The following is a 15955-nucleotide window of genomic DNA, read 5'->3' as shown; positions in this document are numbered from 1 at the left end:
CGAGAATGGGTAGGTTTCTGTAGCAGAGATGTGATCGCTCACTGCTTCAATTATTCAAGTGACTACGTAAGGTTCCAGATCTGCTATTGAATCATGAATCATGTGCCCAGTCAAAACGCAACTCAACACAGAGCCTAGAGGGTGCTAATAGCTAGTTAAGCCCTTACAGCGCTAATCTGAACACCATTCTTGTGGACTGGGCTGACCCGAATGATTGGCACGTATGAGGGGTTGGCATCCCGATTCTCAAGGGCCTTGAAGCGGCGAGCAAACCTCGCAACGCAGTAGCTCGCCTCGACGGTGGCCATGGTCTGCGCGGGGCAGCGTCTGGGACCGCCTCCGAAGGGCATAAAGCGCCAGGACGGAGACACTCCAGACCAGCGTTCCGGCCTGAACTCGTCGGCGTCCTCACCCCACAGGTCCTTGTCCCGGAACATGGTCACCTTGTCGACCCGCACAATATCGCCCTTCTTGATGTAAATCGGCAGCTTCCTGTCCTTGCCGCCGCCCACTGGGAGCGTGCTGTCCTTGAGGCATGTTCGCGTCTGCGTGAGGTTGACAGGATATAGCCGGTGCGCTGCCCCGGGTTAACATATTGAGCTTTCTCTGGCATTGTTCTGTCCACATTTCGTTGTAAGGAATCATTGGAGAAACAACTTACTCTCGTTCAGCACCGCGTCGAGATATTTCATGGACCTCAGGCGCTCATAGGTGAGCTGTGCGTCCGGGCCGTGTGATAGTACCTCCTCCCGGACTTTTGCGTAGACGTCGGGGCGGCGAGCAAGGTTCCAAAAGACGTTGCTGATGAGGATGGCAGTTGTGTCGTTGTTGGGCGCGAACAGGACCAGCATCTCGGACCGGAGCCGTTCCTTGTCCTCGCCAAAGTGGGGGATCATGGACCACAGCAGATCCGTCCTCTCAGGCGTCTCCTCGGTGGCGACCGTCGACCTATTTCCGCCGTTGGTGCCGTCTGCCGCTACCGCCTGCTGGCGCCGCCGCTGCTGCTGCTGGGCCAAGTCTGCGTACGCGTTATCGATGAGGCGGTTGACGTAGGCGTGCACGACGTCGATGGCATCGAACCACGCCTTGTGCCGGAAAAGCCAGAGCCACCTGACCATCATCAGGCGGAAGCGCAAGCCGCGCAGGACCTCCGTCATGGCCCATGCCACGTTGGCGCGTTTGGGATGCAGGAGGCAACCGATGGGCTCGCCGAACATGAAGTGGGTGGACGTATCCAGAAACTGCGAATTGGCTTGGTTAGAACAGAGCAGGCGTGGCGTTTGGCGCGCGAGAGAGAGAGAAAGATGTGGGAGAGGGGGGGAGAATAACCCATCTTTGCAACAACATCTGCATGTCAAAGGTAGACCCATCCTCGGAAATGAGGCTTAGGAGGTTATCCGTGTGCTCCTCCAGACGCTGCGTGTCGATGACGGCCTCGCGAGCGAAGCCTGGTTTGATCAGTGATTTGCTAAACTCCCACTCGTGGCCGTCAACCGTGCCAACGCCCCTGTCGGCAAAAGGCATGGTCGCGCGGTTGTTACGTCGCAGGGGGGCGACGCCAAAGTGTTTCCAGACCGGCGTGGCAAATATGGCCTTCATGTTCTCCGGCTCAGTAGTGTGGATGAACCTCGTGCCAAAGAAGTTGTAGGTGACCGTCTTGGCCTTGCCTGCGACGTGCAGGTTGCGGAGCCACATCAGGTAGGTGTGTTTCTTCAGGGACGAGACCATCGCGAAGACCACGTCCAGGCCCAAGAAGGGATCTAGCTGCGGGTAGCGCGGGATGGCCCCATAGCCCTTCCGCTGCTCTTGGAAAGACCTCCACAGGTAGGAGGTCATCGATTTGGTGATGAGGCCAACTAGGACGAAACAGACGACGTATTGCAACCTGGGTGCAGCGTCCGGCACCACGAGGTCAAGGTTGAAGTCCAAGCTGCGCAGAGACTCCATCTCGCAGCCGATATCGCTTCAAACAAGGACGGGCAGAACAAATGGCAGTGTGCATGCAGTGCTGGATATGCTCCAACAAAGGCCCTCGCTCCATTGCACCTGGCTATTATAAGACAGCTTTCTTCCATTGGAACAGACCTAGCAGCTAGGCGGCGGTTGTCACTGGAACGGAGTTAAAGGGCGAGCCAAATACTATGCAGTAATTGGAACCCTAGCTCGGGGAGCTAAACAAGGATATCGGGGAAGGGCACAAAGTACAGCCAGGCAGCAGTTACTATCTCCGTCGGCGCACCATCCGCTGCGCTACATGTGGACCGGGGTAGCATGTAGTTAATCTGTCTCCCGCACGTCTCAACGGTTGCGGGGCTCGCCGCAAGCCATCCCGATGAACCTCTCACGCCCGTCTTATTCGTAATTCCCGGTATCAATGTCCTTGAAACCATAGGTGCTGCTTCTTAACCCCCGAAAAAGCCGGCATCATCCTCCCAAGGCAAGTGTGCCATATATCCGAGCCGTCGAGCTACGGGCCGCTGTCTCTCAGCTGTCGCTCGATGCTGGAGGCGGCCCCGATTGGCCCGCGCAATGCCCGCAGGCGCCTCTCGAGGACGGCACAGCATTCCGCGAGCACGACGCGGACCGTGTCGGCGATAACAACGGCCTCCTGCCGCTGCCCTAGCCCCTGCTGCTGCTGCTGCTGCTGCGGGGTGCGGCGAACACTAATGCACGCGTGCATGCAGGCGGAGAAGACGGCGACCTTGACGCTCGTCTCGCCCGCTCGCACGCGGCGCCGCGCCAGGTTCGTGGTTTGCTTGAGGGCCTGCAGCAGCTCGCGCCGCCACAACGACGACGAGGCCGCCGGCGACGAGTCCTCGCGCAGCTGCTGCAGCACCTCGGCGCACACGGTGAGGGATGCAACCAGTAATGTGTTCTTAGACACGGCGCCGCCGCTGAATAACTGCAGGCTTGAAAAGTCCTGCAGTGAAGACCACGCCGCCGCCGCCGCCGCGCCTGCGTCTGTGTCGGTGTCAGTATCATCGTCAGCAGTGGCAGAGGCACTGTTTTCGCGACTACTACTCCTGGCCGGCTCGCCGCCACTGATTTAGGCAACAACGGAGGTAAGAGCAGCAGAAGCAGGGAGCACTCCTTGCACACGGTTTGCAAGAAGTAGTAGGCAATGTTGCTAGTGGCCTTGTGCACAAACTGGTTATACAGCAGCAGGAGGTATCGCCTTGTCAGAAGGTCCTGTATCTTGATGTAGAACGATCTAGGCTGCAGGCCGTCGGCATTTAGCAGCAACAACAAGAATAAATTAATTAGCTTAGAGGTCTTATGGCAGGCCGCCGTAAGCTTAGCTCCTATGTACAGGGCCGTATCATAAGAAGGCTTACCTTAGAACTAGCTTAGGACCTTTGCAATGTAAAGCTAGACAGGCAGCAATCTTAATAAGGCGTGCTAGATAGAGCTCTGCGTAAAGGTTTTCCTTAGGTGGCCTAGCTGCTATGCTTTTAGGCTGCTATGCAACAAGCTAGATATAGTATTAGGGAAGAGCGTTATCGCCCTAGTGTCTATAGCTGTGCCTAACGACTAGTCAAATGCACCAAGAACCTCCGTCTCAAACCAGCTTAGGGCACTTATGTCCATAGAGACGGCGGTTGGGACCGCTGATGCAATGTTTTAGTCAGCAACAGAGAAGTGCTTCTGGTAGTCGACGTGGGCTAATAACGACTTTGACGACGGCGGTGGCGGTCCCAAGCCGTAAGTTTGGTGTGTGGCTTGTGTGCTTGACGCCGACGAGCTTGGACAAGGCTGCGGGTTGGTGCTGTTGTGACTGTTGATTTGGAAGTCGCTGAAGGCATAGTTGCGGTAGTAGGTGCACTCCAAGTGAGCCTGGACACATTGGGCACAGGGTGCTTTGCGATCGCATACAATCTTGCCCCGACGGTTAAGGTGGTAAGGGCCGGTCCGTCAACAAGAAGGACCTCTCGCGCTGCACTTCAGACGATGAAATAAAAAGATTCCGAGAAACATAATAAATACTGACCTACATACCTACATACCTTACTATTTGATCAGCCTTTATTGCTGGCTGGGCGAACTGATTAAGCGATGCGAACGCGACGTTATCGCCCTCAGAACCCGTCTTAGAGGGGTTGATGTCGCTGCGCCGCTCACGTACTTTTTATACAACTTGGAACCCCGTGCGTCCCGCTCATAGTACTACCTCAGCAGCTAAAAGAGTTCTATGCTTCAGGAGCAGCTCTGATGTGATTGACAAATGAAGCAGTTAAAACGCGCCGACCTGCACCAACAGCTGACGCAGGTTGTCGTGCTGGCCAAGGTTCTGTATAGGGACCTATGTATGTTGGGGAGGTTTCATAACCCATCCATCAAGATAGGGACTTGTGTATGGAAAACGCAACCTTGTCATCGTGCCCCCCCCCCCCCCCCCCCCACACACACACACATTACTCACATCAGTGAGTAGACCAGCTTGACCCCGCTCACGTCACCCCTGCGCATACGATCCAGACCTTTGATCACGTCTTGCAACCCGCCAGAACTCAGGTCAAGGGGGTGAGGTCGAACCCGGCCAGGTGTGTCGATCAGCGGCTGCGTGGCTCCAAACCAGCCCTTGGCGAAGGCTCTGTCCTTGGGCCTTGCCGGACGCGAGAAGGGCCTGCCCAGATCGAGCGGCTTGTTGAACATGGTGAAGGTGAGGGTCCATTCGGGCTTGACGTCGCGGCGCGTGTGGGCGCGGAGAGGCAGGGGGTCCAGCCCCATGTATCGGCCGCCGCCGCCCCCCAAGGCCGTGTAGCAGATCCTCATTGACGCCAAGTCGGTGATGCAGTCGAGCGCGTAGGCAAGCGTGCCAGCCGTGTACTCGCGGATGCTATCTCCGCAGGTGGGCTCGTGATAGTCGAACGCCTCGACGGCACCCAGAGCCTTCACCATGGCGAAGTTGTGCGGGGAACAGGTGCACACCGGAAGCAGCCCCGACATGCGGAGCAGCTGCAGCGCCGCGGCACCCATTGCCGTGCTGCCGCCGTACACGAGCACGTACTGGGCATCAGCGTCAGCGTCAGTGTCCGGAGTCGAAGACGACAGCGGCAGCGGCGGCGGCGGGAACTTCCAAGGGTAGTAAGTCGACATGCCCACGGTCGGTAAGGATACTCCCAGGGTGGCACCCTCCTGATAAGTCATGTGGCGGGGCAGCAGGTAGACGAGGTCCCCGGCCACCGCAACGAACTCGGCGAAGGCGCCGTTATCCGGCTGCCCCGGGTGGTTGCCGTACACGCAGCCAAACACGGCGGCTCCCACCACCACCCGCTTGTTCTCGACCAACGAGCCCACCCGTGCCACATCGCCCGAGAACTCGCATCCCAGGGTGGCGCCGACGATAGGGCCCATGTCGAGCACCTTTGCGTCGACCGGGTTGATGGCTACGCATCTCACCCGCACGAGGATCTCGTCGTCTTGCAAGATCGGCACGAGGCAGTCGTGTTGAAGGCGCAAATCACCCGGCCCGTGGACTTTGAGAGCTTTCTGGGTGGTTGGCAATGACGCCGTCTCCGTCATATCGAAGAAGCCGGGCCTGAGCCTGAACTTGATTTCTGAATAGTGATGATTGGGTAAGTAGTGTTGGGGTTCAGCCTGGCAATCCTTCAAGCTGCATTGAGTAGCTGGGTGTAAGGCAGAAGAAGTTGAGGCCAAACACCAGATGGGACGCTTAAATGGAGTGGTTTGCTCAAGTTCTTTGTGCGTCGCTGTTAGTCAAGAAAGAAAAGAAAAAAACACCCTGTCTTAGCATGCGGAAAGGTCTCTGTTCCAATCTCCGTTCCAGAATTTATTCCCCGAGAGAATATAATGAAAGGATTCTGTATGATTAATCCTCCAGATCAAGGGCGGTACGGGGCGGAGCCCGGACCGGAGCCCGGAGCGGGGTACGGAGCGGGGACGAAACGGAGATTGTGTATTTGACAATCGGCCAAAGATAATTTGCGACCAGTAACTAGTGTTGCAGAATTACCGGACTTCCTATTTCGTGTGGGACTGGGCATAAATTGGCGACTTGGTTGATATGTGTTTATGCTAGCCAAGAGCGCAAGTACATAGTGAGGACGGAGATAACGTGAGACGGGGCAGAAATGGGTCATCATGTATCAACGTGGAATTTTGATTCAAATTATCAAGAGATTCCCATTGAGAAAGTTGCCCTTAATACGTACTCAAGAGTTAAAAACCTTAATTTCACTGAATGCTTGGCCACTTTAACGATTTTATTTTTTCCCCATCCGCCAAACATTCACCCCATTTTTAGTACAAGCACCAATATGGCAGGACCGGTGGGCATCATTGGGTCTGCATGCCGTTTTCCAGGCAAGGCAGACTCCCCAGCGAAATTGTGGGAGTTGCTGAGGCAGCCGAGAGACGTCCTATGTACATTCTCAAAGGACAGGCTGAATCTGCAGAGCTTTTACCATCAGAATGGCGAGCATCACGGCAGCACTGACGTCCAGAACAAGGGCTATCTGCTGTCGGAAGACATCCGCCTGTTTGACGCCTCTTTCTTCCGCATCAGCCCTGCCGAGGCGGCGGCCATGGATCCACAGCAACGTATTCTTCTGGAAACGGTCTACGAGGCCTTGGAGTCGGCCGGTTTGCCCCTCGATCAGCTGCAGGGATCACTCACCTCGGTGTGGGCCGGGCTGATGAATGGCGATTTTGCTGACGTCCAGGCCCGGGACCTCGATACGTTGCCAGCGCAGCACGCCACCGGCACACACCGAAGTATTCTATCTAACCGCATCTCGTATTTTCTGGACGCCAGGGCAGCGTCGATGACAATCGACACGGCTTGTTCCAGCTCCCTGGTGGCGCTGCATCAGGCCGTTCAGAGCCTGAGGAGCGGCGAGAGCGACATGGCCATTGTAGCAGGAGTCAATCTCATTCTCGATCCGACCATGTACGTGGCCGAGTCCAAGTTGCACATGCTCTCGCCAGACTCGCGTTCCCGCATGTGGGACAAGGGCGCGAATGGGTATGCCCGAGGCGAGGGCTTCGCGGCCATTGTGCTGCAGCGACTTGGCGACGCGGTCCGCGATGGCAACCACATCGAGTGTGTCATCCGGGGCACGGCCGTGAACTCGGACGGGCGCGGCAAGGGCGCCATAACGGTGCCAAGCGCCGCCGCCCAGACAGCCCTGATCGGGCAAGCATACCGAGATGCTGGCCTGGACGCCCGGCGCGACCGCTGCCAATTTTTCGAAGCCCACGGAACGGGCACCCAGGCCGGAGACCCTGTTGAAGCGCAGGCGATCCGAGACGCATTCTTCCCGACCCGAGATAGCGACGACGACGGCGACAACTCGGAAGTGCCTCCTGGCAAGCTTTTGGTGGGCTCGATCAAGACAGTCGTCGGCCATCTCGAGGGTTGCGCCGGGCTGGCGGGTGTGCTGAAGGCATCGCTTGCCATCCAGAACCGGACGGTTCCGCCCAACATGCTGTTTTCCGAGCTCAACCCGGCCATTAATCCCTTCTACGAACGTCTGGAGATCCCCACCGGCCAGGCGCGGCCGTGGCCAGAGACGAAGTCAGGTTCGCCTCTGCGTGTAAGTGTCAACAGTTTCGGCTTCGGCGGCACCAATGCCCATGTCATTCTCGAAAGCTACGTAGACGGCGAGCAGCAGCAGTTTACTCGCGAGGAGCATTCTGACGACGAGCGCTTTGTCGGACCGCTGGTTTTCTCTGCCCACTCGCGAGACTGCTTGGTGCGGGTGGTGCAAGCCCACGCCGAGGAGGTGCGGAGCAACAAAGTGCTTGACCTCGGCGACCTGGCCTGGACTTTGCAGTCCCGGCGTACTCACTTTAACAACAGCCGTGCCGCCTTCTCAGGCGCCACCCGTCAGAAGCTGCTTTCCTACATGGACGCATTCGTTGCGGACACAGCCACTGCTCTGGAGAATCAGAATGAGGCCCCGCCTCGGCCCTCTCGGCCCGGTGACCACGGCCCGGACGAAGCCCCCGCCCTGCTGGGCATCTTCACGGGCCAAGGCGCGCAGTGGGCATCAATGGGCCGCAACCTCATTCTCCACTGCCGGCTCTTCCGCGAGTCCATCGAGCGATGCGAGAAGTCGCTCGCCGCGCTAGGCGCAGACGCGCCAAAATGGTCTTTGACGGAGGAACTCATCGCCGACGCGGCAGAATCGCGCGTCGCAGAGGCTGCCCTCTCACAGCCTCTCTGCACCGCCGTCCAGATCGGCCTCGTTGACCTGCTGCGAGCCAGCGGGGTCCGTTTCCGGGCCGTGGTCGGCCACTCGTCTGGCGAGATCGCCGCCGCGTACGCCGCCGGCATCCTGCCGCGTGCCAGCGACGCCATCCGCATCGCCTACTACCGCGGTCTGCACACCAGGCTGGCCGGCAGCGGCAGCGGCGGCGGCGGCATGCTAGCTGCCAGCCTGTCCTGGGACGATGCATGCGGGCTCTGTGCCAGACCCGAGTACGACGGGCGCATCAGTGTCGCGGCTGACAACTCTCCCACCAGTGTCACGCTCTCCGGAGACGTCGACGTCATCGACCAGGTCGAGGCGCACCTGACAGCCGAGGGTACGTTCGCCAGGAAGCTCAAGGTCGACATGGCGTACCACTCGCGCCACATGCAGCCCTGCGCACCCGCGTACCTCGCCTCGTTGCGGTCGTGCGAGATCCAGGTCCAGCAGCCCGCCGACGGCTGCGTATGGGTGTCGAGCGTGCGTGGCGATGTAGACTCGGTTCTCGCCGAGGACGACGACGACGGCGACGAAGGCAGCGGCTTGGAAGCAGTGCGAGACCAGTACTGGGTCGACAACCTCACCAACCCGGTGCTCTTCGGTCCCGCGGTCGAGTGCGCCCTGTGGCGTGCCGGGCCCTTTGACGCCGTCCTCGAAGTCGGACCGCACTCTGCGCTGAAAAGCCCCGCCACACAGATCTTCAAAGCATCTTTGGGCGCCCCCCTGCCGTACGTCGGCGTCATGCAGCGCGGCCACGACGAGGTCGAGGCTTTCTCCGGCGGACTCGGCTATCTCTGGGAACACCTCGGATCTGCGGCTCCGGTCGACTTTAGTGGCTATTGCTGGGCCTTTAATGCGGGCTGTGAAGGCGCCGAAGCCGAAACCAGACCTCCCCGGCTGGCCAAGGGCCTGCCGGCCTACCGCTGGGACCACGCCAAGGTGCACTGGCGAGAGTCTCGGCTCTCGCGCAACTTCCGCCTGGCCGACCGGCCTTCTCACGGCCTGCTGGGCCGCAGAGCGCCCGACAACACGCCAAGCCAACTGCGCTGGCGCAACGTGCTGCGCCTGGACGAGATGCCCTGGGTCAAAGGCCACGTATTCCAGGGACAGGTTGTGCTTCCCGGCACGTCCTACCTCTCGGCCATCATCGCAGCCGCCACGGCGCTCGCAGGCGCGTCACCCGTCACGCTGGTCGACTTGTGCGATGTCGTGCTGCACAGGGCCGTCGTCCTGCGAGAAAACTCCTCTTGCGACTTTACGACCGACCTGCGTCTTGTTCGCAAGGGACAGCATCTGCTCTCGGCCGAGTTTTCCTTCTCGGCCGCACAGTCGGACTCGGACGCGGCGCCAGACGTGACCTGCAGCGGCCGTGTCGAGGTACACCTGGGCGAGGGCGAGGGCGAGGGCGAGGACGATGCGAACCGAGAAGAAGCGCTGCTGCCGTCGCCGAGCCAACCGCCGCCCAACCTCGGCCCCGTCGACGTCGACCTCTTCTACTCGTCCCTGAAGAAGGTCGGGTTGGCCTTTAGCGGGCTCTTCCGCGGGACCAAGTCGGCGCAGCGGTCGCTTAGGTACGCCTCCACGTCGGCGTCGTGGGATGAGGCGGACGGCGACATGGACATCGGCAACAGCTCTGAGGCATCCTCAGTCCACCCGGCCGTCCTAGACGTTGCGCTTCACGCCTTGTTCGCCGCCTTTGCATCGCCTGCCACAGAGCAGATGTGGACGCCTTATCTTCCTGTTGCCATCCGCCGTGCGAGCATCGCGGTGCGTGACTGTCCCAGTGCGTGTGCTACACCGGCATCATCTTTATCAAATTCTACTTCTTCGTCTTTTCCTTTTCCTTCGTCATCACAATCCCCACTAGCCGGCCGCACCCGCATTGCTGCTAGCATCTCGGCCCAGGTGACGGCGTCGTCGCCCAAGGGATTTGAGGGTGATGTGCAGGTTGTATTTGGCGACTCGGGCCGTGTCGCCGTGCAGATCGAGGGCGTGACGATGCGAACCATGGCTAATCAGGCAAGCTCTGCCGATGGCGACTGCGTGCTTTTCTCCCACGTCAAGTGGGATAGCGACATATCGACGGGCATTGACAGGAGCGTGCTCGACAAAGGAGCATCCGAGCAAGGCGACGGTGACCACGGTCATCTCGTCGATGCCATGGGCCGGACGGCGCTGTTCTACTATCGCACGCTGCTGGAGGAACTGTCGCCCTACGAGGTCACGGCGGCGACATGGCACCACCGCATGTTCGTGCAGTCGGCGCAGCACTGGATCGACTTGGTCCGCGAAGGACACCAACCGACGGTCAAGAGCGAGTGGCTAGACGATACGAAAGAGGCCGTGTGGCAGCACGCAGATAGGCTCAAGGACCACATCGACATAGAGCTAATGCGAGCGGTGGGCGAGAACCTGGTGTCCATCATACGCGGCGAGAAGCAGCCGCTGGAGATCATGATGGAGGACAACATGCTCACGCGCTTCTACGTCGACGGCCACGGACTCGGCCCGATGAACGACCACATCGCTCGCGCCGTCGGCCAGATTGTCCATCGCTACCCGCGGGCCAACATCCTCGAAGTCGGCGCGGGCACCGGGGGCACGACGCGGAAGGTGCTGCGGACCGTCGGCAATGCCTACGGCCACTATACCTTTACAGACGTGTCGCCGGGCTTCTTCGAGCGGGCGGCCGACAGGTTCTCGGACCATGTCCGGCGGCACAGCATGACGTTCCAGGTGCTGGATATCGAAAAGGACGTCATGTCGCAGGGTTTCTCCGAAGGCGCCTACGACGTGATTGTGGCGGCTAATGTCCTGCACGCGACGCAGCACTTGCAAGACACGATGCGCCAGGTGCGCCGTCTCCTAAAGCCGGGCGGGTACTTGGTCATGATGGAGATCACGGGCGATCTGCTGCGTCTGGGCTTCATCCTGGGCGTCCTGTCGGGCTGGTGGCTCGGCCCCCAGATCGGCGACGAGGGCCGAAAGTGGGCCCCCGGCATCCCGACGGCGCAGTGGGACGACCTACTTCGGCGGACCGGCTTCTCGGGGGTCGACCACGCCACGTCGGACAGCCCCGTGCTCAAGAACCACTATCTGTCCATGCTGGTGACGCAGGCAGTCGACGACCGCGTCGACCTGCTGCGCAGTCCGCTATCGCACCTGGCCACGCTCCCGGCCCTACCCGACGTCGCCAAGCTGCTCATCATCGGAGGTGACACGCCCGTCGTGGCCCGGCTGGCGCAAGACTTGAGAAGCGCCCTCGCTCCGTGGGCCAGCACGACCATCGAGACAGTGTCCAGCGTTGACAAGCTCGTCGTGAGCCCGCACGAGCGTGTGTCGGCAATCAGCCTCATCGAGCTCGATCAACCCCTGTTCGGCCCCGACAACTTGGTAACGGCAGCGAGGCTACAACGCCTCCAAGCCTTTCTGCAGAGGGCCCGGTCGGTTCTGTGGGTGACGGCGGGCTGCAGAGGCTCTAACCCGCAGGCCAATATGTTCGCCGGCATCGCGCGGGCTGTGCGGGCCGAGCAGCGCGATATCAACTTGCAGCTTCTGGACATCCGTCTGGCGCCTGATGACGCCGACACCTCTGTTATTGCCGAGGCTTTCATCCGTCTCGCACTGGCTGGCCAGCCAGAGTTTATCGACGCCCCGAATCGCCAGCCCATGCTGTGGTCGACCGAAACCGAGCTCGCCTCCGACGCCGGCTCGTTGCTGATCCCGCGCCTTGTCCCCGACGGGGCAAAAAACGATCGATACAATGCCGCGCGGCGCATAGTCACCAAACAGATCGATGCGTGGGAAGCAGAGGTAGACTGGGATTTTGAGGTCGAGTGCTCCGACGGCATCTTGTCGCTAACTGGGCTCGAACACACTGTATCACGCTGCCTAACGAGGGCTCGCACTTCCAGCTCGGCCGGACTACTTTTGATGGACGTACAGCTATCTGTGCCACTCCTTCACCCGGAACACCGCCACTTCCTATGTTATGGCTCCATCGCCGCCGGTTCGACCACACCTGGCAGGAGAAGCGCCTTTGCCGTGACTCGGTCAAATGCGTCTGTCGCACTTGTCGATGTCGACGGCACAATTCCCTTACCTTCTGGCGATTCACCATGCGCGACTTCGACTCACCACCGAGCCAGCAAGTTGCTTGAGGCGCTTGCTGGACAGCTTGTGGCACGCAGTCTCGTTCCGCGCGTGCCCCGGCGCGGGCCTATCCTGCTCCATGAGCCAGCCGAGACCTTGGTCCGAGCTATTGCGGGCTGCCGGTTGTGGAGAGGTCGCCGGGTCTATTGTATGTCCTCTTCATTGCCGGAAAAGGCCCTGCCGGAAGGCTGGATCTCGATCAATGCCCACGCACTCGACTCGTCGGTTCGACAGACGCTCCCAGACGACGTCGCTGCCATGATCGACTTTTCGGTGCAGGGAGCCGGCATCAAGCGGGATTTGCGGCCATGCCTGCCTGCGGACTGCGTAGTCATCCGCTTCGAGCCGGCGTTCCTCGAGACGGACAGCGAGGCGCTGGGCTATGGGTACGCTGACGCCCTCAGCCTTGTCGACAGCGAAGCCGCTGGTGACGCGTACCATGAGGTGCACGTGATCCCCAGAGACGCCCTTCTGGGACGCCCATCGTCTTCCGTAGCATATCCCGCCATCGTCGACTGGCATGTCAGGTATGGGAACAGCAGTGACAAGGTCACTGTTCAGGTGAAGGCCTTGAACACGACAGGGATATTCTCATCTTCAAAGACGCACCTTATGGTGGGCCTGAATGGTGATCTCGGACAATCCATCTGCGGCTTCATGGCGCGGAACGGCGCCCGCCATATCGCAATAACTAGCCGCGGCGGTGAGGTGAACCCCGAGTGGCTTACGACGATGCAGAGACAAGGGATCAACGTTGGCGTGTATGCGATGGACGTCACCAACAAAGACGACATCCGCGCGACCCTCGAGCAGATGCGGAGCGACGGTATGCCGGCCGTCGGCGGCGTCGCCAACGGGGCGCTTGTCCTGCGTGACAAGCTGTTCCTGAACATGGACGTCGAGAGCTTCAACGACACGTTGCGGCCCAAGGTGGACGGGTCGCGGCACTTGGACGAGCTCTTCGGCGATGAGCTGGATTACTTTGTGCTGTTCTCATCGCTGGCCACCGTTGCCGGCAACGCCGGCCAGTCCAATTACCACGCGGCCAACATGTTCATGGCCGGGCTGGCTGCGAACCGGCGCGCAAGGGGCCTGCCGGCCTCGGTCATGCATGTGGGCGTCGTGGCCGACGCCGGCTACGTCACGCGCCAGGGTCGCCAGCTACTGGACCACCTCCGCAAGCAGTTCTTCATGCCGATCTCGGAATCAGACGCGCATCAGCTGTTCACCGAGGCCGTCCTCGCCAGCCGTCCCGACTCCGGGTTACCCGCCGATATCTGCATGGGCCTGGAGCCATTCCCGGATCGCCCGGGCGACGCTGACCTCGTGAGGCCGTCGTGGGTCAGCGACCACCGGCTGTCGCACTTCGTCCTGCCACCGCCCGACGAAGACAAGCAAGCGGCCGGCTCCTGTGGGGTGGGAGTCAATGACGACAAAGCTTTGCCACTCAGTCAGAGAATAGACAGCACCTCGTCAGCGGAGGCAGCCGAGGCCATGCTGCAAGATGCATTCTCAGCCAAGCTCGAGACCCTGCTGCAGCTCGACGCCGGGTCTATCAACGTGCACGCACCGCTGCTCGACCTCGGCTTCGACTCCTTGCTGGCGGTGGAGACGCGTACATGGTTTCTGAGGGAGATTTCGGTCGACGTCCCCGTCCTCCGCTTCCTCGGGGGAGAAACGATCTACGAAATCTGTGCCGACACGGCGGCCACGTACCTCGCCCTCCGCGGCGCCAACGGCTCGGACGTGAGCGATGGCGCGGATACCAATCTAACCATCAGATCGGACGACCTCGATGACCCGGTGGCCTCGTCACAAAGCTCGGCGCCATCGATCGTAACCCCGCCCCTGACAAGCAGCCCAAAAACGTCAGCGCGTGTATCTATCGATTTGCCAAGCGGCCATGAAGACCTGAAGACAAAAGCGTCTTTGAGCAAGAGCGAGACTAAGGCCGATAGCGACGCAAATTCCGATACTGTTATTCAGACGCAGTCTTCTCAGCCCCAGAAGCGATTGAGAAATACATCCAGAGTCGAGAGGCTGTCCTATCTGCAATCCAGGCTTTGGTCTCTTGGGGAGGCTCTAGACGACCCGGGGGCCAGCAACATCGCCGTCTGCTACTCTATCACGGGCCCGCTCGACGTCCCAAAGCTACGCGAGGCGTTCGCCAAAGTCGTCGTACATCACCCATCGCTGCGGACATGTATCTACCCAGACGACGAGACGGGCGAACCGACCCAGGCACTCCTGCGTCAGCCGCCGTCCTCGACATTACTCTTGAAGCAAGTCCACGCGGCTACGCGCGACGACGGCGTCATCGCCCGAGAGTTCAGCGCTCTGAAGAACCGCGCGTGGGATCTCGCCTACGGGGAGACGTTCGGCGCCGTCTTGGTTCACGTTGAGGACGAGGATGCGTACGCAATCATCTTCAGCTACCCCCTCATCTTCATGGACGGCGTCAGCTGGTCCGTCTTCCTACGCGATCTGGGACGGGCGTATTCCGCGCAGACGCTGAGCCGACAGACCAAGCTGTGCATAGACGCGGCGGCCGAGCAGAGGCGGGCTGTCGAGTCCATGTCGGGCAGCGGCGCCATGCGAGAGGCCATCTCATACTGGGAAAGACTGTACACCGAGCTGCCCGAGCCGCTACCCTTCCTGCCTCTTGCTTCCGCCACACATCGCAAGCCGCTACGCCGCTACGAGGTTCACAAGTGCCTCCGGAACATCGACAGCCATCTCGTAGCCAAGATCAAGGACGCCAGCAGGGCCCTGCGCGCGACGCCGTTCCACTTCTACCTCGCCACCGCGCAGGCCCTCTTCTCGAAGCTGCTACCCGACCTCGCTGAGATCTGCATCGGCGTCTTCGACGCGAACCGGCCGGACGACGGCAGCGGCAGCCTCGCCGATGTCGTCGGCTACTTCGTCAACGTGCTGCCTCTGCGCTTCCGCCTCCTTGACGACGAGCGAAGGCCGGCGGCGTCATCCTTTGCCGAAATGGTCCGGAACACGGCGATGCACGAGCTCGAGGCGCGCCGTCACGGCCACGTCCCGTTCGACGTGATCCTAGACCGCCTCAACGTGCCGCGTGACGACACCTCCGTCAGCCCGCTGTGCCAAACCGCCTTTAACTACCGCGTCGGCGCCATGGCAGACGTGGCCCTGGGTGACGACTGCCGGCTGGCGGTGGACAGCTACAGCGACGTCCAGAACAACCGCTACGATCTAAGTTTCGGCCTCTTCGAGTCCGCGGCCGGCTCGTATTCTGTGACCGTCACGTGCAAGAGCTACATCTACAGCTGGGATGCCACCGACGTCCTGGTGGGCGCGTATGTCCATCTGCTCGACGCCTTGGCTTCGGACGCCTCGCGGACACTCTCGGACTACGTCTTATCTGGGCCGGCGATCGAGGCTCTGGAGGGCACCTCACTCGACAAGGGCCGATGCGAAACTTAGGTCGGTTGGCGCCCCCCGGGAGGCCAAGCTTTTTGAGCGCCGTGGACGATGTGGCAGTCAAGTGGCAGCCTCTCAAGCATGTTATCTCAGTACACCATAAGCATTAAAAGTGTGTTTCTATTTCCATATCTTGTTGA

At 60.4% G+C, this 15955-nt stretch overlaps 4 protein-coding genes across 4 annotated transcripts; 1 reads left to right on the top strand and 3 right to left on the bottom strand.

The window, feature by feature from the left end:
- Positions 1-155: 155 nt before the first annotated feature.
- Positions 156-1947, bottom strand: ColSpa_11981 (cytochrome P450 monooxygenase apdE; the record flags this gene model as incomplete). The annotated part of the gene is made up of 3 exons (XM_049278193.1): positions 156-577; positions 662-1241; positions 1330-1947. The coding sequence occupies 3 exons, from the start codon at positions 1945-1947 to the stop codon at positions 156-158; spliced, it is 1620 nt and encodes a 539-aa protein (XP_049134150.1).
- Positions 1948-2467: 520 nt separating this feature from the next.
- On the bottom strand, positions 2468-3233 carry ColSpa_11980 (uncharacterized protein; the record flags this gene model as incomplete). Its single annotated transcript, XM_049278192.1, has 2 exons — positions 2468-2961; positions 3209-3233. The coding sequence occupies 2 exons, from the start codon at positions 3231-3233 to the stop codon at positions 2468-2470; spliced, it is 519 nt and encodes a 172-aa protein (XP_049134149.1).
- A 1183-nt stretch (positions 3234-4416) lies between these two features.
- On the bottom strand, positions 4417-5523 carry ColSpa_11979 (trans-L-3-hydroxyproline dehydratase; the record flags this gene model as incomplete). The annotated part of the gene is made up of 1 exon (XM_049278191.1): positions 4417-5523. One exon carries the CDS (start codon positions 5521-5523, stop codon positions 4417-4419), a length of 1107 nt encoding a protein of 368 aa, XP_049134148.1.
- A 755-nt stretch (positions 5524-6278) lies between these two features.
- ColSpa_11978 (hybrid PKS-NRPS synthetase lepA) lies at positions 6279-15818 on the top strand (the record flags this gene model as incomplete). Its single annotated transcript, XM_049278190.1, has 1 exon — positions 6279-15818. One exon carries the CDS (start codon positions 6279-6281, stop codon positions 15816-15818), a length of 9540 nt encoding a protein of 3179 aa, XP_049134147.1.
- Positions 15819-15955: the final 137 nt, after the last annotated feature.

Source organism: Colletotrichum spaethianum, assembly GCF_022836535.1.
Source record: "Colletotrichum spaethianum MAFF 239500 DNA, contig54, whole genome shotgun sequence".
In the NCBI taxonomy this organism is placed as follows: domain Eukaryota; kingdom Fungi; phylum Ascomycota; class Sordariomycetes; order Glomerellales; family Glomerellaceae; genus Colletotrichum; species Colletotrichum spaethianum.
Note: the sequence above shows the minus strand (reverse complement) of the source record. Positions and strands in the feature narration are given on the sequence as shown.